General features: G+C 39.3%; 1 protein-coding gene across 4 annotated transcripts in view; it reads right to left on the reverse strand.

Annotated features, from left to right (window-relative positions):
• Positions 1-25,991, reverse strand: part of LOC149077872 (putative Na(+)/H(+) antiporter nhx-9) — a 160,384-nt gene that overhangs the window by 7,534 nt on the left and 126,859 nt on the right. For all 4 annotated transcript variants that reach the window (XM_089241478.1, XM_089241475.1, XM_089241476.1 and 1 more), the window contains exons 6-17: positions 17,020-17,088; positions 13,474-13,555; positions 11,259-11,286; positions 10,282-10,388; positions 8,992-9,067; positions 6,684-6,754; positions 6,473-6,584; positions 4,492-4,573; positions 4,293-4,388; positions 4,045-4,166; positions 3,273-3,349; positions 1,395-1,517 (exon numbers count right to left, since the gene is read on the reverse strand). In XM_089241478.1, coding sequence (XP_089097604.1) covers positions 1,395-1,517; positions 3,273-3,349; positions 4,045-4,166; positions 4,293-4,388; positions 4,492-4,573; positions 6,473-6,584; positions 6,684-6,754; positions 8,992-9,067; positions 10,282-10,388; positions 11,259-11,286; positions 13,474-13,555; positions 17,020-17,088 — 1,045 coding nt within the window. The remainder of the gene's footprint in view (positions 1-1,394; positions 1,518-3,272; positions 3,350-4,044; positions 4,167-4,292; positions 4,389-4,491; positions 4,574-6,472; positions 6,585-6,683; positions 6,755-8,991; positions 9,068-10,281; positions 10,389-11,258; positions 11,287-13,473; positions 13,556-17,019; positions 17,089-25,991) is intronic.

Consider the following 25,991-nt stretch of genomic DNA (forward strand, 5'->3'; position numbering starts at 1 on the left):
TAACACTGACAAATAGTAAATTCTTCGCTACTACCACCGCCAACGTCGGGAAATTTGAACTTGAACAAAAAACTCACTGTCTTCTATCAATTTCAACGTCATATAATTTAAATGGAACTATGAGACTAAATGTATTGTACGCTGAAAGAAGTATAAACGGTAGACACCAGAGGACAAAGTCAAGTATTCACATGAACTTGGATGTGATTTGAATATTTTTTATCCTAATTTTGGCAGTCGACATTGCCAGAAATGATAACCGTGGTGGTGGTGGTGAAAAAAGCGAATAGAATGCTTTGTCTCATTTTCAAAAAGGTCTCTTCGCGTTCTCCTAAAGTCATTCTTACGCTTTTCCGAGACTTAGTTTGTCCTCGGTTGGAGTATGCTTTAAGGTTTTGGAGACCATACCTACAGAGGGACATAGGCTTGGTGAATGGGCGTAGAGAAGAGCTACGCGTGTCCTTATGCTTCTCTGTATCGTTCCAATTTTAGTATATGTACTACCGAAGTGAGTACAAAAGTGTGTCCTTATTGGCACACGGGGCTTGAGTAATGAAGAGAGACTTCAGTTTTTGAATGTTTACATTGGATGAACGCAGGTGTCGGGAAGATACGATCGAGGTGTTCAAAAATTTCAACGGGATATATAGGATGGACCATGAATAATATGGATGTCATATATTTCGAAAATCCTCCCCCAAACTTATTTCTTTCCTGACCGTAAGTAGTAGCAAATTTCTTGGTTAAAGATAAGTCTAGAATATATTGGTTCTCTAAGTGTGCGTCATGGTTCCTTGAGATATCACCAACTTATGTCACGGACGTCGCGGCAAGCTGTTGATGTTGGTATGCGACTGTTCGGTTCTTTGGTATGATTCTTTAATATATCGCGTAGGAACGTTCACTGGGACTCGGGGGGGGGGGGGGATGACTGCAAAATTTGAGAATCACTGATGAAGAACAACATTTTTAAGGTATGAGCACCGTTTATGCCAGTCGTGAAACGAAAGGCACTCATGCAGTAAATGTAACATGTGCCCTTAAACTTGAATTATCGTAATGAGGTTAATTTGTAGTATTTTTTGATAACCACATCAAATGTCACTTGAATGATTGACACGTCAATCTAGAGCATGAAACTTTAGCGTTTATCACACTAAGATATTTCAGTGCCTAACATGGTGCCCAGGGTAATTAGATTGAACATGCCTGCTTTAGAACAACTAAGGATTGCATTCACATAGGAGAGAAAAACTGCTGAAAAAGTTCGTGAATTTTGTGAATGTTCTCGTCTTTTAAGTTTCAGCAAAATTATTTTCTCAAAAATATATAATATTTTGTTCGAAATCGAGTATATTCAAATAAATTATTAATTTAAAAATTTCAACAATTACCTGAATGAATACAGTGAATAGGATAATAAAAAGCGTTGCCGTTACAAACAGCCTCTTGTTCTGTATGTCATCCAGCATTATGACCAACGAAAATGCGACAGCACCTCGTAGACCACCATAGGCCTATGTATAAATAAAGCAATTTTTTCAGTCACACACACACAAATTTTTACTAGAAAGTGTCGTCACCGTATTTGCAGTGTCAACTGTCTGTGCTATCAACTAGCCGGGAGAAACACGCAAAATATTTAATCATTTCATATTCGATCCATTGCATCTATGCCTGGATGTACAAAGTGTGTGTGGGGTTTTTCTTTTGTGGCCCAATTTTTCAGCATCCTTTCCGTATGAACAAAAGTTTTGGTCATGAATGGTGAACCTCACTGGAGCCCCGAAATTTTTTCGCATCAACAACCTTCGCAAAGAGTTGAAAGTGTCTTCTGTGCATGACTACGCCGAAACAAAGTCCTGGAATTACTTCAAGAAACAGTAGAAGTCTTATCACCTACACCTGAGAGGGATCTTTAATTATGATGCTCGTGAATTTCTGAAGCACCCGAAGCTTAAAAACGTTCTCGATACAACGGTATCTCCCCAAGAAAATGTCCCAAACAAAGACATTGAGTATGCGACAAACTTATGTGCATGACACTCTTCAGCAGCAGAACGAAGGGGTTCGTATTACAGGGTGATTCTTATAACGGGGGCTAATTCGCTCATAATTCCCTAGTTCATTCGTGTAACAGCTAAAAACTAGGACTTATTAATCTCTCGGCTATGTAAGGTGGGATATTCGAACAATTTACGAATGGCGCGAAGACATGGTAGCACTTGAAGAAAAAATAATGTTTCTGCTGCGATCAATACAATCACCGAAGGAACATTGCAACACCTCACTGATAATATGGAATATCGAGTGGCCGCGTGCCTTCAAGAAAACGGCCACCACTTTCAAAACCTGCTTTAATCAAAATGAATGGCACTTGAAGGTACAGTAGGCTACACAATCCAAGGTCAGTTGTACACTGAAGTGTCAAAATACAAATACAAATACAACACCACAACAGGCAAATTGCCCAACGAGGTGGCTGACTTGAGAACATCATGGATTCCCGAGCCCTTTTTTACCCTACCTACGAGCCCTACCTACTACTGCTACACCACACATGCACCACGCCCACAACCCCCCGTGGAACCCCCAACGAATCGGTACATGCGGGAATGTGCGTGTACGTGTAGTGAAACCTGACGTGAAGTTTTTTTGTTTCTCTCCAATGCTTGTTATGTGTAGTGCTGCCATCTGCCACCAGTTTTTCAAACTATGAGTGAAGTGTTATGATTGAATGATTTTTCGTTGTAGGACTGTTGCTCTCTGTGGCGAGACTTTTTAACGGGGAGATCGGCTCGCATTTGCGCCTTGAAGTTGGGAACCACAGAAAACCAACTTCAGCCGACCACCACTGTGGGGTTCGAACCCGGATCCTCGCATCGCGAGTCCGTCACTATAACCACTCGACCACCACAGCGGCATGACTAAAAGTCATGAGATACCTCGTAATATCGTGTGGAACCTCCTTTCACCCCGCGAAGTTCAGCGATGTTAAGAGGTAACCCATGACTTTTGGCGCTTCAGTGCATATCAAGCACATATTTTATATATGGTATCTTTTGTGATGTTTTTCTCTCATTTGTTGGGCCGGTTGTAAAAGAATCACCCTGTAGTATTAATAAAGAAGCTGCAGAAAATCGAATCACTGTTGCAAATTTATCGATCTCCAAATCAAGTGATTTGTGTAGGTAATTATTCTAAATACATCCAATGATATAATGCGCTCTTTGATAATGAATGATTCAATGTTATATTGAATTGTCACTCACCATAATGAATTGTTCTTCGGCGTCGATTCTTCGAGTTCTCTCCAGTCGGTTGGCACAATATGTGAGGAGGAAAACTCCTGAAATAATGTATATAGCAATATCAGCGACAACTGTATACTTTACAAATTGTAAAGAAAAAATATATAAATGAACTTGTAACGTCCTGGAACAACGATTCTTGACTCCGTTGCATTTTATGGTGCCTTGATAGTTTTTAGGATAAAGTAATATTGAATAATTGAAGCATGTTCAAAGATATTATTCGCAACCAATGTGTTACGGAAATCCAGGATGCCACTAAAGAGCTCCGAGGTAAGGTGTTGGTGACACCTTACCTTTGGTTAATTAAGTAAAACAAATTCTCCTGGTTTTCTTCGGCGCCCGATATGATAAGAATTATTCTGAGGTGAATTCAAAATTCTAAGTATAGCCAATGACAGGCTCTTCATAGTTGAATTCAATATTTCAAGTCGAAAGAGAGCAATGAATTGAGCTCTTTATTTCTTCACATAGTAGCGGAAGACACTTTAAATAACCCGAAAAAGAAGTACTTGAGTGTTTCTTGACGTCATTTTGGGAAATGCTTCTTTGTACAAGATTCCTCGAAAGACTGGTTATATTTGGAGATGATGACTTTAAGAAAAAATATTCAACTCTGGCCTCCATGATGGCATGGAAGGAATTTTTACGCTTGTTTGGCACGTAGACTGCGGGCTGCACAAACCCTGGTGGAAAATGTCAAGTAAATAAAAATATTGTTTCTATAACTCACCCATGAACCTATAAAGTAGACACAGCAAAGCCGACCACAACACGAAACTAGTGTTCCACTGGTGAGAATCGTCCACCAGCACCATACCCAGGAATAGGAAAATCACAGTATCACATACAGCGCTGAAAAATTGCGTACAGTACCGTATAAGCAAAGTGAAATTCGAAAATATGTAAAAGTTCTGAATTTGCATGTACATCCTAAGAGAATCGTATGTTATGTGATGGCGATGTGATGGATACACTTACCTGACCATTTTCGTGAAATACTTTACAGTCGTGTTCGATTTCCGCGATATATTTTTTGATGCGTAATGAGCTTGAACGATTCCGCAGCCGATGATGCTGCAAAATAAACATGCGACGATGTTTCAGAGCCCTTGGAAAACACTACGTTTACAGGATGGTAAAATCATAATGCGATTGAGTTATTCTTTTGGGTTTTTACCTGATGATTCCTGAAAAGTGCACCATCTCGGCCAATAAATAAGATAAATAAGCTACGCCTAGCATTGCCAGTGGTTCTACGACTGTACAAATAAAATAATAACGATAATAATGTATACGCCATGTATTCAACATATCAAAGGCATTGTTTAGAATTTAACTGGAAAAAGTATGCCATAGCGACGTATACAAAATACATTTGAGAATTAATAAAGATGTAAACGAAATTGAGAATTATTATAGTTACATATAAATGTATACAGTAGAACCGCTTGATAACGGACATCCATGGGACCAAAACTCTTGTCCGCTGACGGGGAGTTTCTGCTGTTTGGGAGGAGGAGCGATATGCAGTGGAAACTCGTTTATACGACTTTTACATTTATACGACGTTTGGTTTCGGTAGCAATTACATCATGTTGAAATGTGTACGAGCTTCTATATAAAAGTGGCATACCCCGGTGGTTATGCATAATCACTAGGGCTCAGATTTTTATGGCCTAAATATGAAACGCCGTTTCTGATCAATTGAAAAACTTAAGTTTCAGGTTTTTTCAACGTATGATACAAATACAACGCCACAACAGGCAAATTGCCCAACGAGGTGGCTGATTGCCCAGAACATCATGGATCCCCGAGCCATTTTTTGGAGGCCCTACTACTACACCACACATGCACCCCCCACCACCCGCGAAACCCCCCAACGAATCGGTACATGCGGGAATGTGCGTGTACGTGTAGTGAAACCTGACGTGAAGTTTTTGTTGTTTCTCTGTAATGCTTGTTACGTGAAGTGCTGCCATCTGCCACTAGTTTTTCTAACTATGAGTGAAGTGTTATGATTGAATGATTTATCGTTGTAGGACTGTTGCTCTCTGTGGCGAGACTTTTTAACGGGGAGATCGGCTCGCATTTGCGCCTTGAAGTTGGGAACCGCAGAAAACCAACTTCAGCCGACCACCACTGTGGGGTTCGAACCCGGATCCTCGCATCGCGAGTCCGTCACTATAACCACTCGACCACCACTGCGGCAAACGACGTTTCATCTTTAGTTCATAAAAATCTAAGCTCTAATAATGACCAATCGATTCGATAAAGAAAGTTTGATCGAATTATACACTACATTTATCGCTTTCATAAGCGATTATGCATAATTCCCGAATAAATTTGGAAAGTCTGATAAATATGGGAAAATTTAGAACTTTTCTTCTCTTCATTAAACCATAATTAATTATTTTTACCCGTACATGGTATGTGCACTACGCATATTTGGCAATAAAAAATTTAAATAAGTGTGAAGAAGATAAAAAAAACATTCATAACACTATCGGTCTTCTGGTAATGTCGGCTTTCTTAACACGTTATCAACAAACAGAAACAACATTACCATTCGAATTCACCATCCTGAACTATAGTTATGTTTATTTAATTTGGCAATTAATAATTTACTAACACGAGTCTCTGGGATTAAACATAATCTTAGTTGAATATGATGAATTCTTGGTTTATGACCAAAAATTAATAAATTAGAGTATGGGAAAATAAAAAAATCAGAGCTTTTGCATAATTTTAGTGTAAGCTAACGGGGTGGGAAATACATTAAAGCCTTTAGTTTTTCTAACTATGAGTGAAGTGTTATGATTGAATGATTTAACGTTGTAGGACTGTTGCTCTCTGTGGCGAGACTTTTTAACGGGGAGATCGGCTCGCATTTGCGCCTTGAAGTTGGGAACCACAGAAAACCAACTTCAGCCGACCACCACTGTGGGGTTCGAACCCGGATCCTCGCATCGCGAGTCCGTCACTATAACCACTCGACCACCACAGCGGCGAAATTTTATAATATTATGATGTTCAAGTTATATGATTTGTTTGACCATGGGAATGATATGGATTTTTTTGCGACAGAAAGCTTAATTACAGGTTGGGCAAAATTCGAAGCAAATACAGAAAAAGTATATCTAGATTGGTTTGATACTCGCCTCTAACATCGGCCGTATTTTTGGTGATGAGGGCCGTGACGACTCCCATTAGTATCCCAATAGCGAGTCCTCCTAAGCTGACGCATATAAATGCTGCTACACCAAGACCAACCTGCACGTAAAAATCAGAACACCACATTGGGAAATGTTTCGCATTGAATGATATTACACGTACACTGCACTATTGCACTCACTGTACTCAAATACGCACCTGTTCGGCAGTTATATACTCGGCTTTAGAAAATCCAACCATCATCATATAAAGAACAATTGTAACAGCATCTGTAAATACGGATATTCATTACACCAAGAATGTACATAATAGGGCGGGTCGCGAAAATAAATGAAGTTTTTATTTTCAAACCGCTATAGTTGCCTCCTCTAATAATAATAAGGAAAACGGCGTAAAATATTTTAAAATCGGTTGATATCTTCTGGTCGTGCATCGCACTTGAAGTTTATGGAAATTCACGAAATCGGGCATTTTTCTTAATTTTTTTCTAACATTACTTAAAATTCTACGATCGATTCACGCAAAAGTTTTCTATGCTTATTTTGTGGTTCAATGAAGTGAAATAAATCAAATCATTATTAATATTTCAATGTTTATTGGTGGCACACTTTGCACACCCTGGAAATTTATGGTTGTCTATGATCGTTTGTGACAGAATACATTCGAGAGAGCTTGGATATGGAATAATTTTATAAGCAAGCTAACCCGCACTCCGGGTTTTCCTAGGAGTAGAATTTCTGCGCCGTATGCAGCGTGAAGGAGGGGATTGGTTAAAAACCTGAAATTCAGGTTTTTTAACCAATCAGCGTTTCCACGGTGCAGATGACCTGCTCCTAGGAAAACCCGGCTTGAAGGAAAAACTATTGGACACTTCGTGCTACCTAAGATAAACTTTGAAGCTACCGATTACTTTGAGATTATTTACTGGAATGCTGGCCTGTTGATCCCCCCCCCCGCCCCCAATGCTACGATTTAATATGCGAATGATGTACGTGATGATGATATTATATCATTCATCAATTCCGACACTCAAAACGTTTTCCTATCTTGGGACGGTATTACACTATAAAAGTTTTCTAAAATCTCTTTTATAAAACTTGAAAAATCCAACCAATAAAGCTCATAGGTTACATTCGAGCGAATGCAACCGATAATCTTATCGGCTAAACTTTTCAAGTTTTATAAAAGGACTTTTAGAAAACTTTTATAGTGTAATACCGGCCTTACTCAGACAGTCCAAAGTTGTATCAAACTTGTTATCGATGCCTCAACTATTGTAGACGAGAAGCTAGAGATTGGCTACATCAGATCTACGTTATTATCACGATCAGGCCTGATTCCTACCAAAAGTCAGATTTTGAAAGTATCAATTCTTTTAACTAGTCTTCAAATATAATGTAAATTACATACGCGCGCCTACTTTGGATGGTTGTTTGGGTAGGGTGTGGTTGGAACTCGACGTGCCAGCGGCATGTGGGCATCGTGCTGGACTCTCGCCCTGAGAATCCAGGTTCGAACCCCGTTGACGGCACAGTTTTGATCGGCTAAAGGCGGTTTTTCAGCTTCGAGACACGAATCCAGTCCCCAATTTGAAAAAGTCTCTTCGCAGAGAGCAGACATTCCTACAACCAACAAACGCCATCTATAGGACAAGGCCTCCGCACGAAGCTTGACACAAAAACAAATAAGGCCATTTCTCCTATTGCCATTGGATATACTGCAAAAATTTAAAATATCGCATGTGTCAGCCTGCTATATCCAATGGTAATAGGTGAAATGGCCTTCTTCAGTGATGTCACGAGCTTCGTGCGGAGGCCTTGTTCTATAGGTGGTGTTTCTACAACACGATACTGACAAAACATGAAATTTCAAGCATTTGCATCTTTACTTCAGAAAATGGAATCCAGATGGCAGCATGAACACGAAACAAGCGCAACTCAACAACATAAATACGTTAGGACCAAGCAGACATACATTCCCCGGCTTGTGCCGAGTCGATAGAAATTCCGTAGAGGAATGTGTACGAGGTGCATGTTCGGTTAAGTAGTAGTAGCACCTCGTTGTAATGAATTCTGAGTCGTTTTGCTCTGACAAAACGGGCGATGAGCTGCACAATGAAACGCAAAAATTTGATCAATTCCTGTTTTTCGAACACGTTGCGCGACCAATAAACATTGAAGTAATAATGACGTTTTAATTTTTTTTTACTTTAATTCAACCATAAAATAAGCATGACAAACTACTGCGTGTCGATCGTAAAATTTTTAATATTACTTAAAATTTTCTATAAGAAAAGTGTTCAATTTCTTCAGTTCCGTACGATGCGCGACCGGAAGATACCAACCGATTTCAATATTTTTTACGTCGTTTCTCTTCTCATTAAAGGAGGCAACTTTTTTGCTCTATAGCGATTTGAAAATAAGAACTTTATTCTTTTCTTTCGACCCACCTTGATACACAACTCATCAACGTGTGCATCATGATCGGGATCATAAATAGTGCTCACCGTTTAGCAAAGATTCACCAAAGACTAAGAAATATAAATTTTTATTAACCCCAATTTCTTGAAAAATTGCTAAAACCTGAAAATAAAATTAAAAAAGCTTGGAATCAAAAAACATCTCACTATACATTCTAATGCATCGAATAAACATTGGTAGATTTATGTCACAATCCCACTTAGGGGACAGCGTGAGAGGGCAGTGCAAGAAACCGGGATAAATTTTAACTGCAATGTTACAGAGTGCTTACGGGAAATTCACCGACAACAATTTATCGCCGGAAAATTCACTGCTGGGAAAATTCACCGACAACTGTTCGACACGAGTCAATGGGCCAGTAAATTAGCGAGAAATGACCGAGTGAGTGAATTAGTAAATGAAGCAGTAGTTAGTGAGTGTGTGACAGATTGTTTAGTTTTGGGTAATTGGGGGCAAACTAATGAGTGAGCGAGTGACAGAGGCAGCGACCTTGAGAAAGAGTATGTGATGTAGTGAGTGAGTGGACGACCTAGTGCATGAGTGTCGTGATGAGCGAACCGATGGTAGACCGAGGGATGTACTGAGCGCGCCCAAGTGGCGCAGTGGTAAGATGCTCATCTTCCACTACGAAAGTAGTCATCAAGGTCCCTAGGTCAAATGCAGTCGAGAACACCAGAAACAATTTATTTACCTACCGAGTCTGGGGCGACCACCGATACATGACATCTTCATTTCCCACCTAACTCCACCGGTTGGAAATTTCCTTGTGGCGATATATGACAGGAATTGGTGTGCGGTAAAGTAGTGACAGAATGAGTGACCTAGTGATTAAGAGCGTGACCTGCTGAGTGAGTGAGCAGTGGCAAAATGAGCGACATGGTGAGTTAGTGCCAGAGTAAGCGGACATGTGATTGAGTGTATAATAGTGTGAGCAACCTAGAGAATTGATGATAGAATGAGTTACAAAGTGAGTGTGAGTGACCATCCCAATGAGAGCGATCAAGTGACATAGTGAAGGACATTGAGAGTTAGTGATATAGTGAGAGAGTGTCATAAAGTGAGAGACAAGAGAACGACCCCATGAATGAATGATATAATGAGCTACACCTAGTGTGTGACTGAGTGACCTTATCAGTGAGTGAGCGCGAGTTAATTCTAGTGACAGGCAGTTTCACTCGTTCACTTCCACACTCGATCATTCATTCATTGATGTCTGTGAATTTTCCGGACACGGTCGCACAGATTTAGGTGCATCCTGTATAAATGTTTACTTCGTTTTGTTTTTTTCTGTGATGAAAATGTGTATTGGTACTTACAGCAACTGGATCCACGGCAGATATAAGAGCACTGAAGACAAGGCACTCGATCAATGGAAATGAACCAGACACAGCACCGGCCGCGCCCAGACCGTACAGTGAAAACCCTGAAATAGAACAATGAACGAGCACTTTCAAAACGTTATTATACATTTTCACAGATTCTGCTACTCCTACTCAACCATACATGCAGCTCTTGAGCATTCCTCTGGGGGAAGTATTGACGATCAGGCACATGCCGAAAACTTGTGTGTGTGTGTATTTATATGCGTGGCCCTAATGTGCAATTTTGATATATTGTTAACTTATTGATTTATTTATTAGTTATCAAGTGCATTTATATAATATCCAAACCAAATAGTTATAATGAGGCCGCAAAGCATTAGGGTGTCGTTGGTTAGCTTTAAGGAGGCAACACCTTCTGTAGCAGAAAGCCTCCGCGCGAAGCTTTGACGTCGTCACTGAAGTCGTCCGTTTCACCTATAGCCATTGAATATAGAGTCCGACGTATGCGAAATCTTTACCTTTCTTTGCATTATATTCAATGACTATAGGTGAAATTGACGACTTGGGTGACGTCACGAGCTTCGCGTGGAGGCTTTCTGCTATAGAAGGCGTTGCCGGAGGCCGCGAAACTGCAATGCGTAGTTAATTGGTCAGTTATTATTAGATTTGTGACCATCTTGTCGATTGATGACGCATCGCAGATTTAGCATTCAGAAAAGAGATACTGTTCCTTACTATATAATTATCTTACTATACAGTTCGTAGGTGCACAAACGACAGCTTATTCTGAAACTTGACCCAGCTCGCGGAGCAATTTGAAAAACAATCATAATCAAATGTATTCTGCCAGTGTTTTGTTTTGATATTTGGCTCTCGGAGAATTGTTTTAGTTCTTATAGGCCTAGCCGGTAAAACTATGTTTTAGTTGTACATGATAGTACTGTAACAATAGGCAATGTTAATACACTTACCTATAGCAAAGCAGTTAATGAGAGTTCCCTGTTACATTGTTAGGAGACCAGCCGCAGTAGCAAAGAGAAATGAAAATAGAAGAAAGAGACATTAAAGTCAGATCGAGCACAATCCAAAGAAATAATATGAGAAATTACAATATTAGTAACGAAAGCAAATACTTTCAGATACAGTCAACGCCGCATATTAGAATCACGACTAATGTTATCATTCTTGTATTTTATCCCTTTTGCTGAGTACAGAATGGACCAATATCATAATATGGGAAAAATTATTTTATAGTTATCAAAAAAAAAGACTTTGGTTTATGTTATCAATTTATTTTCATCGGGAATTTTTTCTTCTTGCACATTTGGGAACTAAGGTTGAGCCAGTCTCATCGTTTCCTTTTGAGTAATCGTTACAGTCTGTCGCAGAAGTACAGCCAAACCCCGTTGTAGTGCCCCCCGAATTAAAGCTAACCCCGTTTAGCGCCAAATTTTTTCAGTGAACTTTCATATATATGGATTACAAACGTTAATTTGTGATGCGATATAAAGCCAGAAATCTGAGAGACAATTGGAATTGTGCTCAGTTTCAAGGAAAGAAAGTCTTCTTTCCAATATATACCTTCCAGTTCCCAGCATTAATTGACAAGGGGCGTGCACTGCATATTTAGTTTACTAGATCCAACTGGTGTTTCCCTTGGGTCGTAGGTTAGTAGGCATCCTCGCGGTACACCACTGAATCTACCTAGTCTTTGTATCTAGTCTTCTACCCTGTCTTGAATTATTTTGTTGCTAGCACATGTTTTTTTTCCTGTTTTATGAATATATAAGTATTTATCTAGTATTGTTTAGAATTACTAGTCAAACATACAAGGGGTGGCCTTATAGTTGCATAAAAAGCATAAGCTGAAGAGAAGAATTGCTATTTCTCATTTCCTCGTAAGGTAGTTAGCATGTTGTAGCCTTGTATTGTATATACAGGGTGAATCCGACCTATTCTGCCAAACGAAGGGGAGGGGGTTGATAGACGAGCCCAAGTCGGTCATCAAACACTACCAATCGTGTCGATTTCTCACAAAAAATTCTATATGGTGACATTATCTACAGGATATCCGTATTTAATGGAGAGCTACAAACGCTGAGAGATCGGTGAAGTGAAACTGTCGCCGTAACCTCCTAAACTTATGTACTTCGACGAACGCAGATTTCAGTGATGTATTGCGAGCAAACGACTAACGCTCCTGAACTAGAAGGCCAATTTAGTTTATTCAAGGTTCTTTCGAAAGCTGGTAGAATGGACAAGTTCTTGTCTAATTTGACTGATTTTAGCTAGAAAGGTGTTTGCGGAATTGGCAATTGAAATATTTGGCGACAATTTGATTTTGAACTTGACCAATCTTTCAGCCTCTGTACCTCGCAATTAAAACCAGCTATTTCAACGGAGTTGGGGGAGACCTTATAGGATTGTGCTTTCCAAATATGTGCTTAGTTTGCGTGTAGGTCTCTCAGAAACTTCACAATTTTGGGTTTTTCAGACTTCGCGCTTTTTATTATACAGTATAACTCTAATTGTTTGGTATAGGAAAAGTTTGGTAGATTGTCTCATGATCCACTTCGGCTCGTCTATCACCCCCTTTCGTTTCGCAGAATAGGTCGGATTCACCTTGTATATACGCAGATTTTGAAACGTTCGTTAATCTTCATTTCAGTGAATTGCCCTACTTTCGGATATTAGCCATGACATACAAAACAGATGTTCTTCAGGAGAAGTTTCGAACTATAATGGATACAAACTTACAGACATATTGTAAGCGTTATGCTAGCAATTAATTAGAGCTTTAACACCCGAAATAAACTTTTCATTGTTATTATATACAGAAAAATATATACTTTGAAAAACTACTAATCACAATTTTGACATCAAACTCAGCTATAAAAATTTATTGTGACGTTAAACTTTGCATTTCTACGTCTTATTTATCAATGATCTTCTGAAATGTCCTCAATCATGACAGTCATCATCAAGATCAGACTTCGGTTTTTGTTTCACTGCCGACGTACTAGATGGCGCGTTGAAAACATCCGATTACGAAGTGCATTATGTAGAGAATATAAATGTATTAAGATTTTTCTACATAATAAAATTTATAAGAATAATTAAAAAAATTTATATTATCCTTGTTTTTTTTTCTCAACAATTACAAAAAAGAGAAGAAATTAAACTCACCACGACAGCGTACAAGATAATTGTGCCCAGGTTACTGAAAAAAGCTCGATCGTGAAGAGAATATGCAGATTCAAGCACTATCCTTTAAAAATCGAGAAAAAAAAAATGATTTGATTAATTACATTTAATTATCACGAAAAAAAATCTCTGAAAAAATTGAAGTCTTGGCAGGACTATGAAAAAATTTTGTTTTTTTAGGAAGGAATGTCTCGCAATTAAAATTTCACACGCGTTCCGTGGCTTCTTGTCAAAGATAAGAGATGCTTTTTTTTGTACACTTACCCGGCACCACTGACTTTCCATCGGTCGAACACAGCGAGGAGAAAGGCTCCTCTGCACGGGTCTATTTCTGGTGTAAGGTTGACAATAGCTTTCGGCTAGCACCAGTAATTAACATTAGTTTGTGTGTGCGTGTGTGTGTTTTAAGGAATATTAAGCTCGGTTGATAATGCCCGGCTGATAATTGTAGTACCTGAAGTATTCAATTTTTTCGAGAATAATTTTGCAGCATAAATGGAATATACGGAATATATTTGGAAACAAAAGATAAATGCAACCAATTAACGGTAACTTGATATGGTTTGCAGTGTCTATATATAAAACAACAGGAGGCTAGAGAAGCTGCTAGATTGGTTTCTGCTGTTAAAATGACCGGTTATCACGATTTATGTGACTTTGAATGTCACGTTAGTGAGATGGGTCACATCGTTTCCGTGGTAGAGATGAAAATTTGAATTTTTCGACTCAACCATCGCAAGAACGTACCGTGAGTCCGGAAAAGCATAAAATCTCCGACAAAGGTGAGGGTTAAAAAAGTCCCTGAGGGAACGGAACCACTGGTGACAAGAATCGTTTCGTGAGATAGTCGAGCAATACTACCTCAAATCACTACAGATTACAATGTTGGGGCATCAACAAGTGTCAGCGTGTGAACTGCAAATAGGTTCCTCCTTGACATGGGCTTTTCGAGCCAAGATCAACTCGAGTACCCTTCACAAAACTATGCGCCTCCCCAGCATCGCAATTGGCCTGTTGATGACTGGAAATCTTATAGAACCATGAACCTTGCAGATCATCAAAAGACTGTTCAAGCTAGTAGAAGCTCTGCCATGGTATCGGACGTGTTTATTTGGAACGACAAATCTATAGATTCCCTGATAGAGCAGACAACTCTGAATGACTTCATACAGACAACTCTGAATGAAGAACAGTGCTCAAACATTCTTTCCGATTACTAACAAGCATTCATGATCTGTGTGCATTCCGACGGGCTTGGACAATTGCAAAAGTATAATGCGACACCCCACACGTCGGAAGTTGCTACCGCGTGCTTCCAGAAACACTCTTCTTATTTCAACATCCTCTGTTGTCCGCCTAAATCACCAGACATAAATATTATTGGCACGTAAAGGGATGCCTTGCAACGTGTAGTACAAAATTATCTCGCACCGTTGTGAAATTTTGGACTGCCACGAGAGGATCATGGTGTGAATTGCCTTTAATATGTCTTCACACATTAGTGGAGCTCATGCCACGTCGTGTTTCAGCAGTTCTGAGTGCTCGATGAGAAGCCTACCCTATACGATATTAGGTGGGTGTATCAGTTTTTCTTGCACCTTGTACGCACCTTTTCAATTATTTTTAGGCTTACGCATGCCAAGGGTGTAGGCATGCCTCCTACTCATTAACACGGATAAGCTAGCCATCTTCTCATTTCAACGGATACGTGAGCCGATTACACTTTTTTATGAGATACGCACGCCACCCGTGCATTTCTAGAGATACTACGACTTTACTCATTTCAAGATATACGCTGCTTCTAAATGCATTTCAGCAAAATCATCGACTTCCCAAAACAAATAGTTTTTAGTGTCGATGTAAGTTCATTTTTTCACCACTCGAATCTCACATGGGCCTAAATAATCGATCACGATAGTCAGCTATTCTATCCACAGTCGTGTGATTTACTTGGATCACATAACATGCACGCTTTGAATCATATATACAGGGGTGTCCTGTAATTGCTAATGTGGCCCTCTATCTCATCGACAGTCTATCGTAGAGGCATTATTAATTTTGAAAAATGCTCAAAAGACGTTCAAAAATTACTCTGTACCAGCGTAAAAAATACATTTTGAGCATTTCCAGAATGGAACAAAATGAAATCTAAATTTTTACACAATCTCCTTGTCCTCAAATTTCCAATTATAAAGTTGTTGCACCGTCTCTCCTGAGGTCAACAGAAATAATTCCATGTTTTCAAGAAAATTTTTCTGAGATATTTGAATAAAAAAAGCGAAGAAAATATATGAAAGAATAGCAAAAATCTAACGAACAACGCTCCTTTCCCTAATTTAGGCAGCATTTTCCAAATTTTGTTCGATATTTGACATCGAATACCTCAGCGAATATTGCACTTGGAACACTTTTTGTATGGCTCAGGAGAGACAGCACAATAAATTTCTAATTGGAAGTCAACGGATAGGGCGAACGCCCGAGTGGCGAGGTGGTAAGACGCTCGTCGACAACCGCGAGGGTTGCCGTTAGGTTCCGGATTCGTACAGATGAGATATTTTCCCTAACGATCTTGAAACAACCATCGATATACGGCACCTCCATTTCTAACCCAGCTCGTTAAGGCGGTAAATTGGGTAAAGCGATATGGCCTGTGTTGGTGCGTGGTGAAGTAGGGCGACCGTATAAAAATTTACATTTCTTACTACGTGACACTGTATTTTCAGTTTCAAAACTGGTGCAGGGTAATTTTTGAATGCCTTTTGAGCTCTTTTTTTTAAATTGAAACTATACCTCTACGACGGACGGTTGATGAGGAAAAGGTCGCATTAGCACTTAGAAGACAACCTGGTATATAGTCGAACGTAAATATTTCAAAACTTACGACTCACTTCAATATTCAGACAAGAACTTTGAACAGCCACGAATAAATCCCGATTTCGTTATCTAATATTCCACCTCTTTTAGTTACGGGCGACTCCGGTTTGCAGATATAAAATTTAAGAATATCTCTAGAGATATTTTCCTAGTGCAAAAAAAAACAGAGTTCCGTAAAACTTCTCCAGAGATTTGCATTCGTAACGAGTTGGGGAGAAGATCATTGCAAACACAACTACATTCATTATTACAAAGATTTTGCAAGTGATAGTCATGGATTCTCCTTTGAATTCAGCCAAGTTATAGATTTCTTGTACTTCAAAATATGCCGGATAAGCTCTTTTCTGCTCCAGGAATACAGCCTTACTTTCAAGGTTGATATGTGTATATGGAATAAAAGTCTTAAAGAGGTGAACGGTATAATTGTGAAGAGTAGAAGTTTTAGAAAACTTCGCATAAATTTTTCTTTTCTTGTCCTCTATTTCTCCTTTGCGGTAGTTATATTCTTGTCCTCCTGTCCTCCTTTTCCATGTTCAATGATTTATGTGATTTGGAAATACGTAACAAGAGCCGCGAGTGTATTTTCCTCTGAGGATTGAATAGAATTATTATTATTATTCAAAGAGCAAAATGAATGGAAAATACATTACTTACGGTGGAAGAAGGAACAGGAAAAATGCCTTTGGCGTAAACTGTGGCAACATTTCCCTGGAATTAGTAAAACTAGAAAAAAAAAAATAAGAGAATTTAAAAAAGAAAAAAAAAATACACCAATTTTTTGGGCCAATTACTGACATAAATTTGGATCGGGAATATCGGGAAAAATGTAGAAAAATTTGAATTGGTTTTTCTCCCTTGAGCTATCCATAATTAACGTGGCTCCCTTATTGCATTGGACATAGAAGGGTTTTCGAAAAGGCTCTCTATGCACGTAGTTCCGAAAAACTAAATTTTTTCAGCTTTCTTTAGCGCTATCTATTGGGCAGTTACGTGACTAATTTTAAAATATGAACAACCGAAAAGCATGAGCAAATAATGAATCGATTATTCCTCAAATCTTTAAGCGTATAAGTTTATTGACATCAAAATTGTTTCATCTTTCAGTATAGAAAGTTCTTTTGCAGTGAGTGAAAATTAAAGGAAGTTTAAATAAATTTAAAAAAAATAACCATATTTTTAATGTAAGTTGAATCAAGACTACCTTGTTAAGATTACTTTGCCTGTATACTCGGCAAGTGGTTACCAAACGCCTATTGAGTTATGTAGAAGTAGACACCTACGGGATCACAAATTTTGTCCGCTGATGGGGAGGTAAAAAATACATTAGAATCACGTTTATACGACTTTAACATTTATGCAACGTTTGGCCTCGGTGCTGATTGGTTCCTATACATTTTAATGTCAAGATATATATATGCTACCTGGAGGCGCACCCGCAGTAGTTTGTGTGTGTGTGTGTGTTCCACCTGTGTGAACACATCCAGTACTCATTCAAAAAGCATAATTAGCCATATAAAGCTCAAGCCGAGCACCCACAGGCGCATGAAACTTCCAAGGACTCTGGTAAAATATATTTTAACCATACCTACAGAGCGTCATGGACATGGTTGAAGGGGTGTCGAGAAGAGCCACGAGTGTCCTTATTGGCAGACGGCGACTTGAGTTATGCAAACACCAAACATGGTTGAGTTATGAAGAGAGACTTCATTTTTTTTTGAACATGTTTACATTGGATGAACGCAGGTGTCGGGGAGATGATCTAAGTGTTAAAAATTTTCAACGGGATGGATAGGATGGACCATGGATTATTAGCACACCGTGAATCGACTGCTTTTACAAGGGGATATCAGTATCGATTGATAAGGGACAATTATAGGTTATGGTGTCGCAGGGAATTTTTTTCTAATAGGGTTGTTAATAATTGGAATAGCTTACCCCCGGAGGTAGTAAATTCTAACACAACTGGCACGTTTAAAAAGAAATACGATAAACATACTGGGGTAAATCGAGAAGCCGTCCACACTTAGAATAAGACAACCATAAGTATTCTTCATGGGCATTGCATAATATTTTATCATCTATATATGTTGTTTGCAATTGCATTTTTAAGTGGGTTGCTGTGTTTTTTGAAACATATGACATCCATAATTGTTATGGTAATCTTTTTCTCAACCACCGCGTTTTTCCAACATTTTCCCTGTTGTGGCGTTGTGTTTGTATTAAAATGTATGGGAACCAATCGCTACCGAAGCCAAACGTCGTATAAATGTAAACGTTCAATGGCTCTGTATGCTACTGTGTGAAAGTGGTTTACCGGAGGTTGTGCATAATTACCAATCGTCTCGATAAAGAAAGTTTGATTAAATTTCACCCCATTTACTTTTAACGGAGATTACGCATACTTGCCAAATAAAGTTGGAAAGACCTTCCTTCTCTCCGGTAGCTTCATTAAACCAATTTTTACCCGTACATGTTACGTGTACTGAACATATTGCAAATTAAATTAAAATAAAATAAGTGTGAAGAAGAACCAACATTACTCTTCGAATTCGAAATCCAGGCCCACAGTTACCTTTAGTTAATTAAGTAATTGATTATTTACCAACACGAGATTGAGATTAAACATAATCTCAGTTAAATATGATAAATACTTGTTTATCACCAAAAAATTATAAATTAGAGTAGGGAAAAATTAGTTTGCCGGATTTTAATATCATCTATCAAGAGTGCCCGCTAACGGGGAGTGAAATGCATTAAGCTCTATTCCACTGGACCGGAGATCAGAAAATTGTCCGCTAACGGAGGTGTAAGTTAGGGGAAGGGGCGGGGGTGGTCCACTTTGCTGTTTGGGACTCCGATTTTCATTCAACATCTTTGTATAATACCTATTTTAGAATATGCTTCTCCCGTACGGTCCCCACTACCACGTGGGTGAGTGGGGGAACGAAGAAGCAGACGCAATAGCCAAAGCGGCGATAATAATTTTTTTTTTGGCACGCAATCAATAAAAATTATTATTACCATCATCTATAGCCAAACAAAAGGCAAGAAAAGAAACACTTAATCTGATGGCAAACCCGAAGGAACGATGCCGAAACTGGAAGAAGTGTCCACAAAATAGTACCAAAAGTTTCATACAACGCAAAAAATTGGAGCGGAGAACTTGTATTTTTTACAACCAATCACGGACCTTTTCCAAATTACCTTCGCTGCTTCAAAAAACGAGGACGAGGAACAGATATTTTGGTGAATCAGCACTCCCATCCACATTACTTGACAACATGTAAATTAACTGCACATTTAAGGCACATGGCTGTGCCCGCTGCTAAAAATGCCACACTCTGGATCAGAGAGATTTTTTTAAAAAAAGTAGAGTAAATAAAAATGCGAGAAAATAATTACATGGATAGAAGACATTGAAGACAAGGGGTGATCCCACAGACGCCATATCAACCAATGGCACAAGTACAAACTGCACCACCTCGCCGTTCACAAAGAAAACTCATCAACTATAAACAAAACTGGCTGATGACACTAGAACAGTATAATGCCGTGGAAATCGAACGATTTGAATTGAGAATAAAATCGATTATTAATTTTATATCTGATTTATTATTGATTTCAATATGCGATTTAGGATTTTATATTCGAGTTAAGGTTAAATATGGAATATAGGATTATATGCTTGATTTCCGATTGTGTACATAGATGTCGTGATCTCGCAATTGATTTTACACTTAGATTATGATTTTACAGTTGTGTTATGATTGTAATGTATATTTTGTAATGTATGTTTTTTTATAAATAAATTGCCAGAGGTATCCAGTCCGTGAGGACAATGAGCCGATATTGCCATATGGCGATGTGGCCTGGGTATCTTTCGGTTTGACGATCCGCGCTACCAGATTGGAGACATTAAAATGCTTGAACAGCCACTAGAAAGATTCACCAAAAATCTTCCAGGTCTCCACAAAAAATCCTACAAAGGAACACTGAATCGAAACTAGACACTAAAAGGATAAGTCTTAAATTCAGAATTAATGAAAATAAAGTTGAGAATTGGTGAGAAAAACCTCCAATAATTTACCATGGGTGCGGGGCCGTATAAAGATTAAGGCCGTGTGCGACCGCACCTGTCTCCCATCTCTCTAAGGGCGACTCTGATCACAACCACACATTGCATCGTGAAACGATTAATTTTTCATTACCTCGAAAAATAACGAGTTATCAAAACTTCAAATCATCCCGTTAAGGACGAATATTGATTAAGAAAAGATATGTATTCCTTCGGAAGCATTTTTTCCCCTTCTTTTGTTAAAAATATAAACGGCACGTAATGTTTACTTTGACACACTGTAACATTTCCAAGACTCTATCACGAAAGTTGACAGAAAGCTAAAAGATTCTCTTCAATGGAGAGAGAGACGAGAGAGGCATTCATTCTACAGGGCTCGATAAATTCCTTTTGTATATGGCGATAGCTTCGATATCACCGCCGCGCATGGGATAGCATAATTTTAACGCGATGCCAGAGCTCTATCCACTGCTTCATAATAGAAGGGTAAACATAAATCCGTAGAAATTCGTGGAACAGTGAAGCCGTGGTAGGGGTTGTGAGAGGAACGTTATTACCCTCCAGCTATTCCTTTCTTTCATCCCGATCCTCACGGTAATGCTTTCAAAAAGCATTTTTAGTTGTTGTTTTTTTTTTTTTACCCTTCGATGCATTAAGAAACTACAATGCACTTTACAGCTTTAGGAAAAAACATTTTTACCGCGATAAGATATGGAAAGTATCGAAAGAAAAAGAATATGTTCGAGGAAAATATTTACTTTTCTTGGAATTCAAATTGCGACATGCGTTACTTCGTAGTAAAGAAAATGGGATTGAAATATTGTAAGGATTTGTCTCTGAAGATTTGACGTTTTTAGATTATAGTTTTAAGCGGGATTTATATACGTAATTCAATGTATGTATTATAAAACCTGATGTACCAGGGAGAAACTGGTACAGACGGTAAATTTGATTGGGAAGATCCGTCAATTGAAAGAGTTTCTCGGCCAAAGGCAGTTGTTGGTACGAGTACTTTTTGAGAAAATTGTACCATTTTCTTCTCAACCTTTTAGGTCAACTCTTATGATTAGCATCATTGGGAAGTTGCACTAAAAATCAACAACAATTAAGGCAAACGTACGGAGAACACAAAACTCTTAATGCATTTCGACACACAGAGGGTGTCTTCTTCAGAAGAAAACAATATTTCACCACTAATAAATCTCGATCTTATTTACTTTTTACACTTACGATGTTACCGAGGCTGTGTTACCCATCTCTCTATTGCAATTCGCTCTGATGACGTGAAGTTATTCTCTCCAGCGGAAAACACTAGGGGCCTAAGAATTGCATGCTAACAGCTTTTCCAGTGGAGTTGTCAGTATAACCTCCCTATTTCTATATGATGAAGAATGCTTTTTCTCCTCGTCGAGGGTGTTTTTTCCCCAATTTTTTAAGTCAAATGTGTCATGTGTTTCTGAGGACACTGTGTCCGTATGATTTTTTTAAATGTTTTAATAACTGTACAACTAACTCTCTTCGCATCATGAATAACGTATCCGAATACTTGTTTGGATAATTTTTCCAACTGGATCTATGCATTTGGGATCTACTGTTATCCAGTTTTTTCGCAGAAGAGGAGGGGAATTCTGGATTCTAGCAGATCAAGGTTAAAACAAACCAAATTCTTGAAGTCGCGCACCTCGTTGTGTGTGTGTGTGTGTGTGGGCCCCTTCCTCTCGCTCCTCTTTTATGTGCGGTGTACAACGAAACAAGACTTTCGTCGCTAGTCTTTATTATGCACTCCGGTACCTCTGGGTCGTCTCACTGTGTGCACGGTCTAAGGCCGAACACATACTGGGGATGTGAGCGGAGAGGTACGAAATAGCGGCGAAAACAAATGTACTGTTTTGTTCTGCGCCTCACATACTCGGGCAGCGAGACGAGGAGGAGAAAGAGGCGGCTCAAGAGGTACGCGATTCTTTCAAGCCGGTTTGTTTTCATCGCGAGGTAAAATCAGACGCTATTTGGGGATTGGTCAGTTTTCTCCCCTTTTTTTTTCTCCTCACTCTCTTGGAAAAAAAAGAGAACTTCTGAGGGGGATCATCATCATCATCACCCATTTGGTTTGGAGGGGGTTTTCGGATGTTTTTCCACTTTTGGCGCTCTCTCTTCTTTTCGATTCCCATTGTGCTTAACCCAATCTATCCTAATTTAAAAGTTTGACGATTGTTGTGGTAGCATTTTACGGATTAATTACCCCGTCATTTTTTTAGACTTGAATATTTTTCAAAATCTTACTGGGACTACGAGATAGATATTTCGCAAATTTCCGCCCATCCCATTGCGCTTTTTGCATGGAAAACTACACTATGTGCAAGAGAACTTCCTTCTGACGAACGAACAGTTCTGCAACTAGGAAAGGGGCAGGGGGGGGTGGGGTATGGTTTCCCGGGCGTAGTATCAGAAGGGGCGCAAATTCCATCACTTAAATTTCATCTTTTCAATTGTCCCTGAATAGTTTTTAATAACAAACGTACTGCCATGGGACATAGGCACCAGAACATGGCGGGGGGGGGGGGCTATTTCAACCCCCCAATAAATTTTGTGTTGGGGGCTGAGAACCCCCTTCCCACGCCTTTGCCCTGGGCTGCAAAATGTAAAGGGTGGCAAATTTTTGTCGGAAACTGGAAAACCACTAAAAGATCATAAGTTATATACCACTATAAATCATTATGCAGTCACTGGGGCGGAAAAATCATTTCTTCCCCACAAAGACATCAAAAATCTTTTACAAAGAAAACTATCTATGTACTGTCTATACCAGCGGTTCTCAACCAGTGCTCCACGTGCACTGGTTGAGGGGGCTCCGCGTTCACTCGATGAAAGTAAAATGAACCAGTAAATTTTATGACCAAATGAAAAAAAAAAAAACGTAGCTTACGGGGCTCCGTCGTAGAAATTATATACTAAAAACGGCTCCGTGACTCAGAAAAAAGGTTGAGAATTGCTGGTCGACACTAATTTTCTACTCAATACTGAACATGTTCTTAGAATTTCAACAAAAAAATTTGTAGAGATTTTTCCATGAACGTCATTTCAACGTTTTCCAGGGTAGGGGGGAAGGCAAAGAGAGAAAACACACATGAACTCAATGTATGTATATCTACTCTATAATATAAAACACAAACTCGAAAAGTGCCTGTTTCTAAGCAACCGAAATTAGTGACGATTCTATGTTATGGAAGTGGGTGACGTTTTTTGAGTGGCGGAAATCTGTTACGATTTTGGGTCAAGTATTCATTTAACTCTAGCATATTCGGGACCCATTTAACCCATCGGGACCAAGTTACGTGCATTTACGGAGAGGCTCCCACATCCTACAGTAGGGCGCCTAGACTGGAATAGATTTCGAGCCCCCAAACCAGCTTTTCAGGGGCCCTCTATGGTTAATTTATAGTGTGAAAAATCAAAAAGTGATAAGAATCGTTCCGGCCCCTGTCAGCCCTGCCCTTGTGTGGGGGGGGGGGCATGTCGAGAGGTATAATATACATATAACACCAGTGCTCCCAACACACAGGGTCGGGGTATCCGGGGGATTGCACGTATACCTTAATGGGGAAGTTAAAAGGTTTGATTTCCAGGGCCCTTGATGGATCTCGTTGTTTTCTTGCTGCTTTAACATTGAAAAATTTGCGATAGCGGAAGCCCAAGATATATCCAGTCTGGGGACCCCATAAAATTTGCGAATTCGGTCACGGGTAACTGAGGGGGGTGGGGCTGGAATTTATTCGTTGGTAAAATGAATACAAATGAACATTTGCCATGGCACTCACAGGGGGGATGTATGACAAGCTCCGAGTCAGAGGACCGTTTCATTTTGGGAGCCTGGATGAATCTCATTTTTTTCTGTTATTTAACATTTTAGAATTTGCAACAGCGAAAGTCCGAGATAAAGCCAATCTGGGGGCCCCCACTAAAAGTATGCGAACTGGTGTCCCAGGTAATTGGTTGGGGGCCTTGGACTTTATTCGTTGGTAAAATGAATACAAATGAAAATTTTTCATGGCACTTGCAGCGGGGAATGACCAACAAGCTTCCAAGTCGGGGCCCCATGTTTACAGGTTTCATTTTGGGGGCCCTGGATGAATCTCATTCTTTTCTGTCGTTTAACATTGTGAAATTTGCAACACATCAATAGCCCGAGATAAATCCAGTCTGGGCCCCGCTAAAATTCAGCGAATTGGAGTCTGGGGACCCCATAGGCAAGTTTTCCGGGGGTACTTGATGAATCACATTTGTTTTCTGTTGTTTTATTATTGTAAAATTCGCTTCTTCAGTAAGCTGGTGCTTTCACATGTCCTTTTCCATAACGCTGATGAAGTGGGACGAAATAAACAAGACATGTTGTGATGAGAGGGGGGGGGGGTGGCCGCCAAAGGCTGTAGGGGCACAGAGCCCCTAGTATATATATATTTTAGTATATATATATATTTGTATGTACATATAAAATTTTTATTGTATTTTCAAAAGCTCCCTTCCCTCGAACTGCGCCCCTGGATTTGTCAATACATTGATGGATTAGCAGGGGTTCTCAAACTGTGCGCGCCAACCTTCGTCAGGGGTGCAGCTTCGCAGTGGTCTTGACAAAGGTTTTTCAAAGAAATGCTTTGCTTACAACTGTTCTTCACATAGGCGTACGTACGGCAGAATTTTCTCGGGGAGGGGGGTTCAAATTTGTTTTTCCTTCTGGAGGTTTTACGTTTTTTCCGGCAAAATAACACTATAATCTTGGCTTAGGTGGGGGGGGGGGGGTTAGAACCCCAAATCCCCCCTTTGCGTATGCCAATGGCTCTTCATAAGGGAAATGGGTGACGCGGGTGGAAAATGTTTGAGATCCCGTTTTTTAGGAAAACGAATAAACACCGTGATGATTGCTCATCGCTTACTAACATTGTCGAAACATGGTTTCTGGTTTTTCTCTTTTATTTTATTATACTGAATACTGTATCTATTATTTCCGTGGATTTGAATTGGAATGTCGTGTGTTATGAAAGAGACACAAGATTTTTTTCTGATGCAAATAATGAACATCTCACACACAATACATATTTCTGTATTTCTTAAAAAATCGAAACCAGTTGATTGCAGCATCCGTGCGTTCATTGAAATTGGTTATGCACAGAACATGCCGGTTATAAGCAGTGCCGTTGTAAGGCATGGGGCCCACCAGGGCAAGGACCGTGGGACCTCAAGATAAAAAAGGCTTCACAAAAGTGAGATGTGGTTGAGATTTTCGGGAATTTGCCTTGTAGGGCCCATGATGCTCTTAAGACGGCCCTGCATATAGGAGGAATCTGTAATTCTGGGATTTCATAAATAATGGATCCACACTGATAATTTGTGCTTAACCACCACGTATACATTTATCGCTAATAACAATCATTTTCATAATGATACGCTGGCCATAAAAAAATTACGGTTTCATCATCGAGGTGTATGGATAACTTCTCACTTCATCTCATTAACGGTGATATTTTATTTTGAAAGTATCGAAATTAGCTTCTGCGGA

The sequence above is a fragment of the Pholcus phalangioides genome, unplaced genomic scaffold (genome assembly GCF_987345545.1).
Source record: "Pholcus phalangioides strain wild (caught in Gottingen) unplaced genomic scaffold, Ppha-v1.0 ptg000014l_1, whole genome shotgun sequence".
In the NCBI taxonomy this organism is placed as follows: Eukaryota; Metazoa; Arthropoda; class Arachnida; order Araneae; family Pholcidae; genus Pholcus; species Pholcus phalangioides.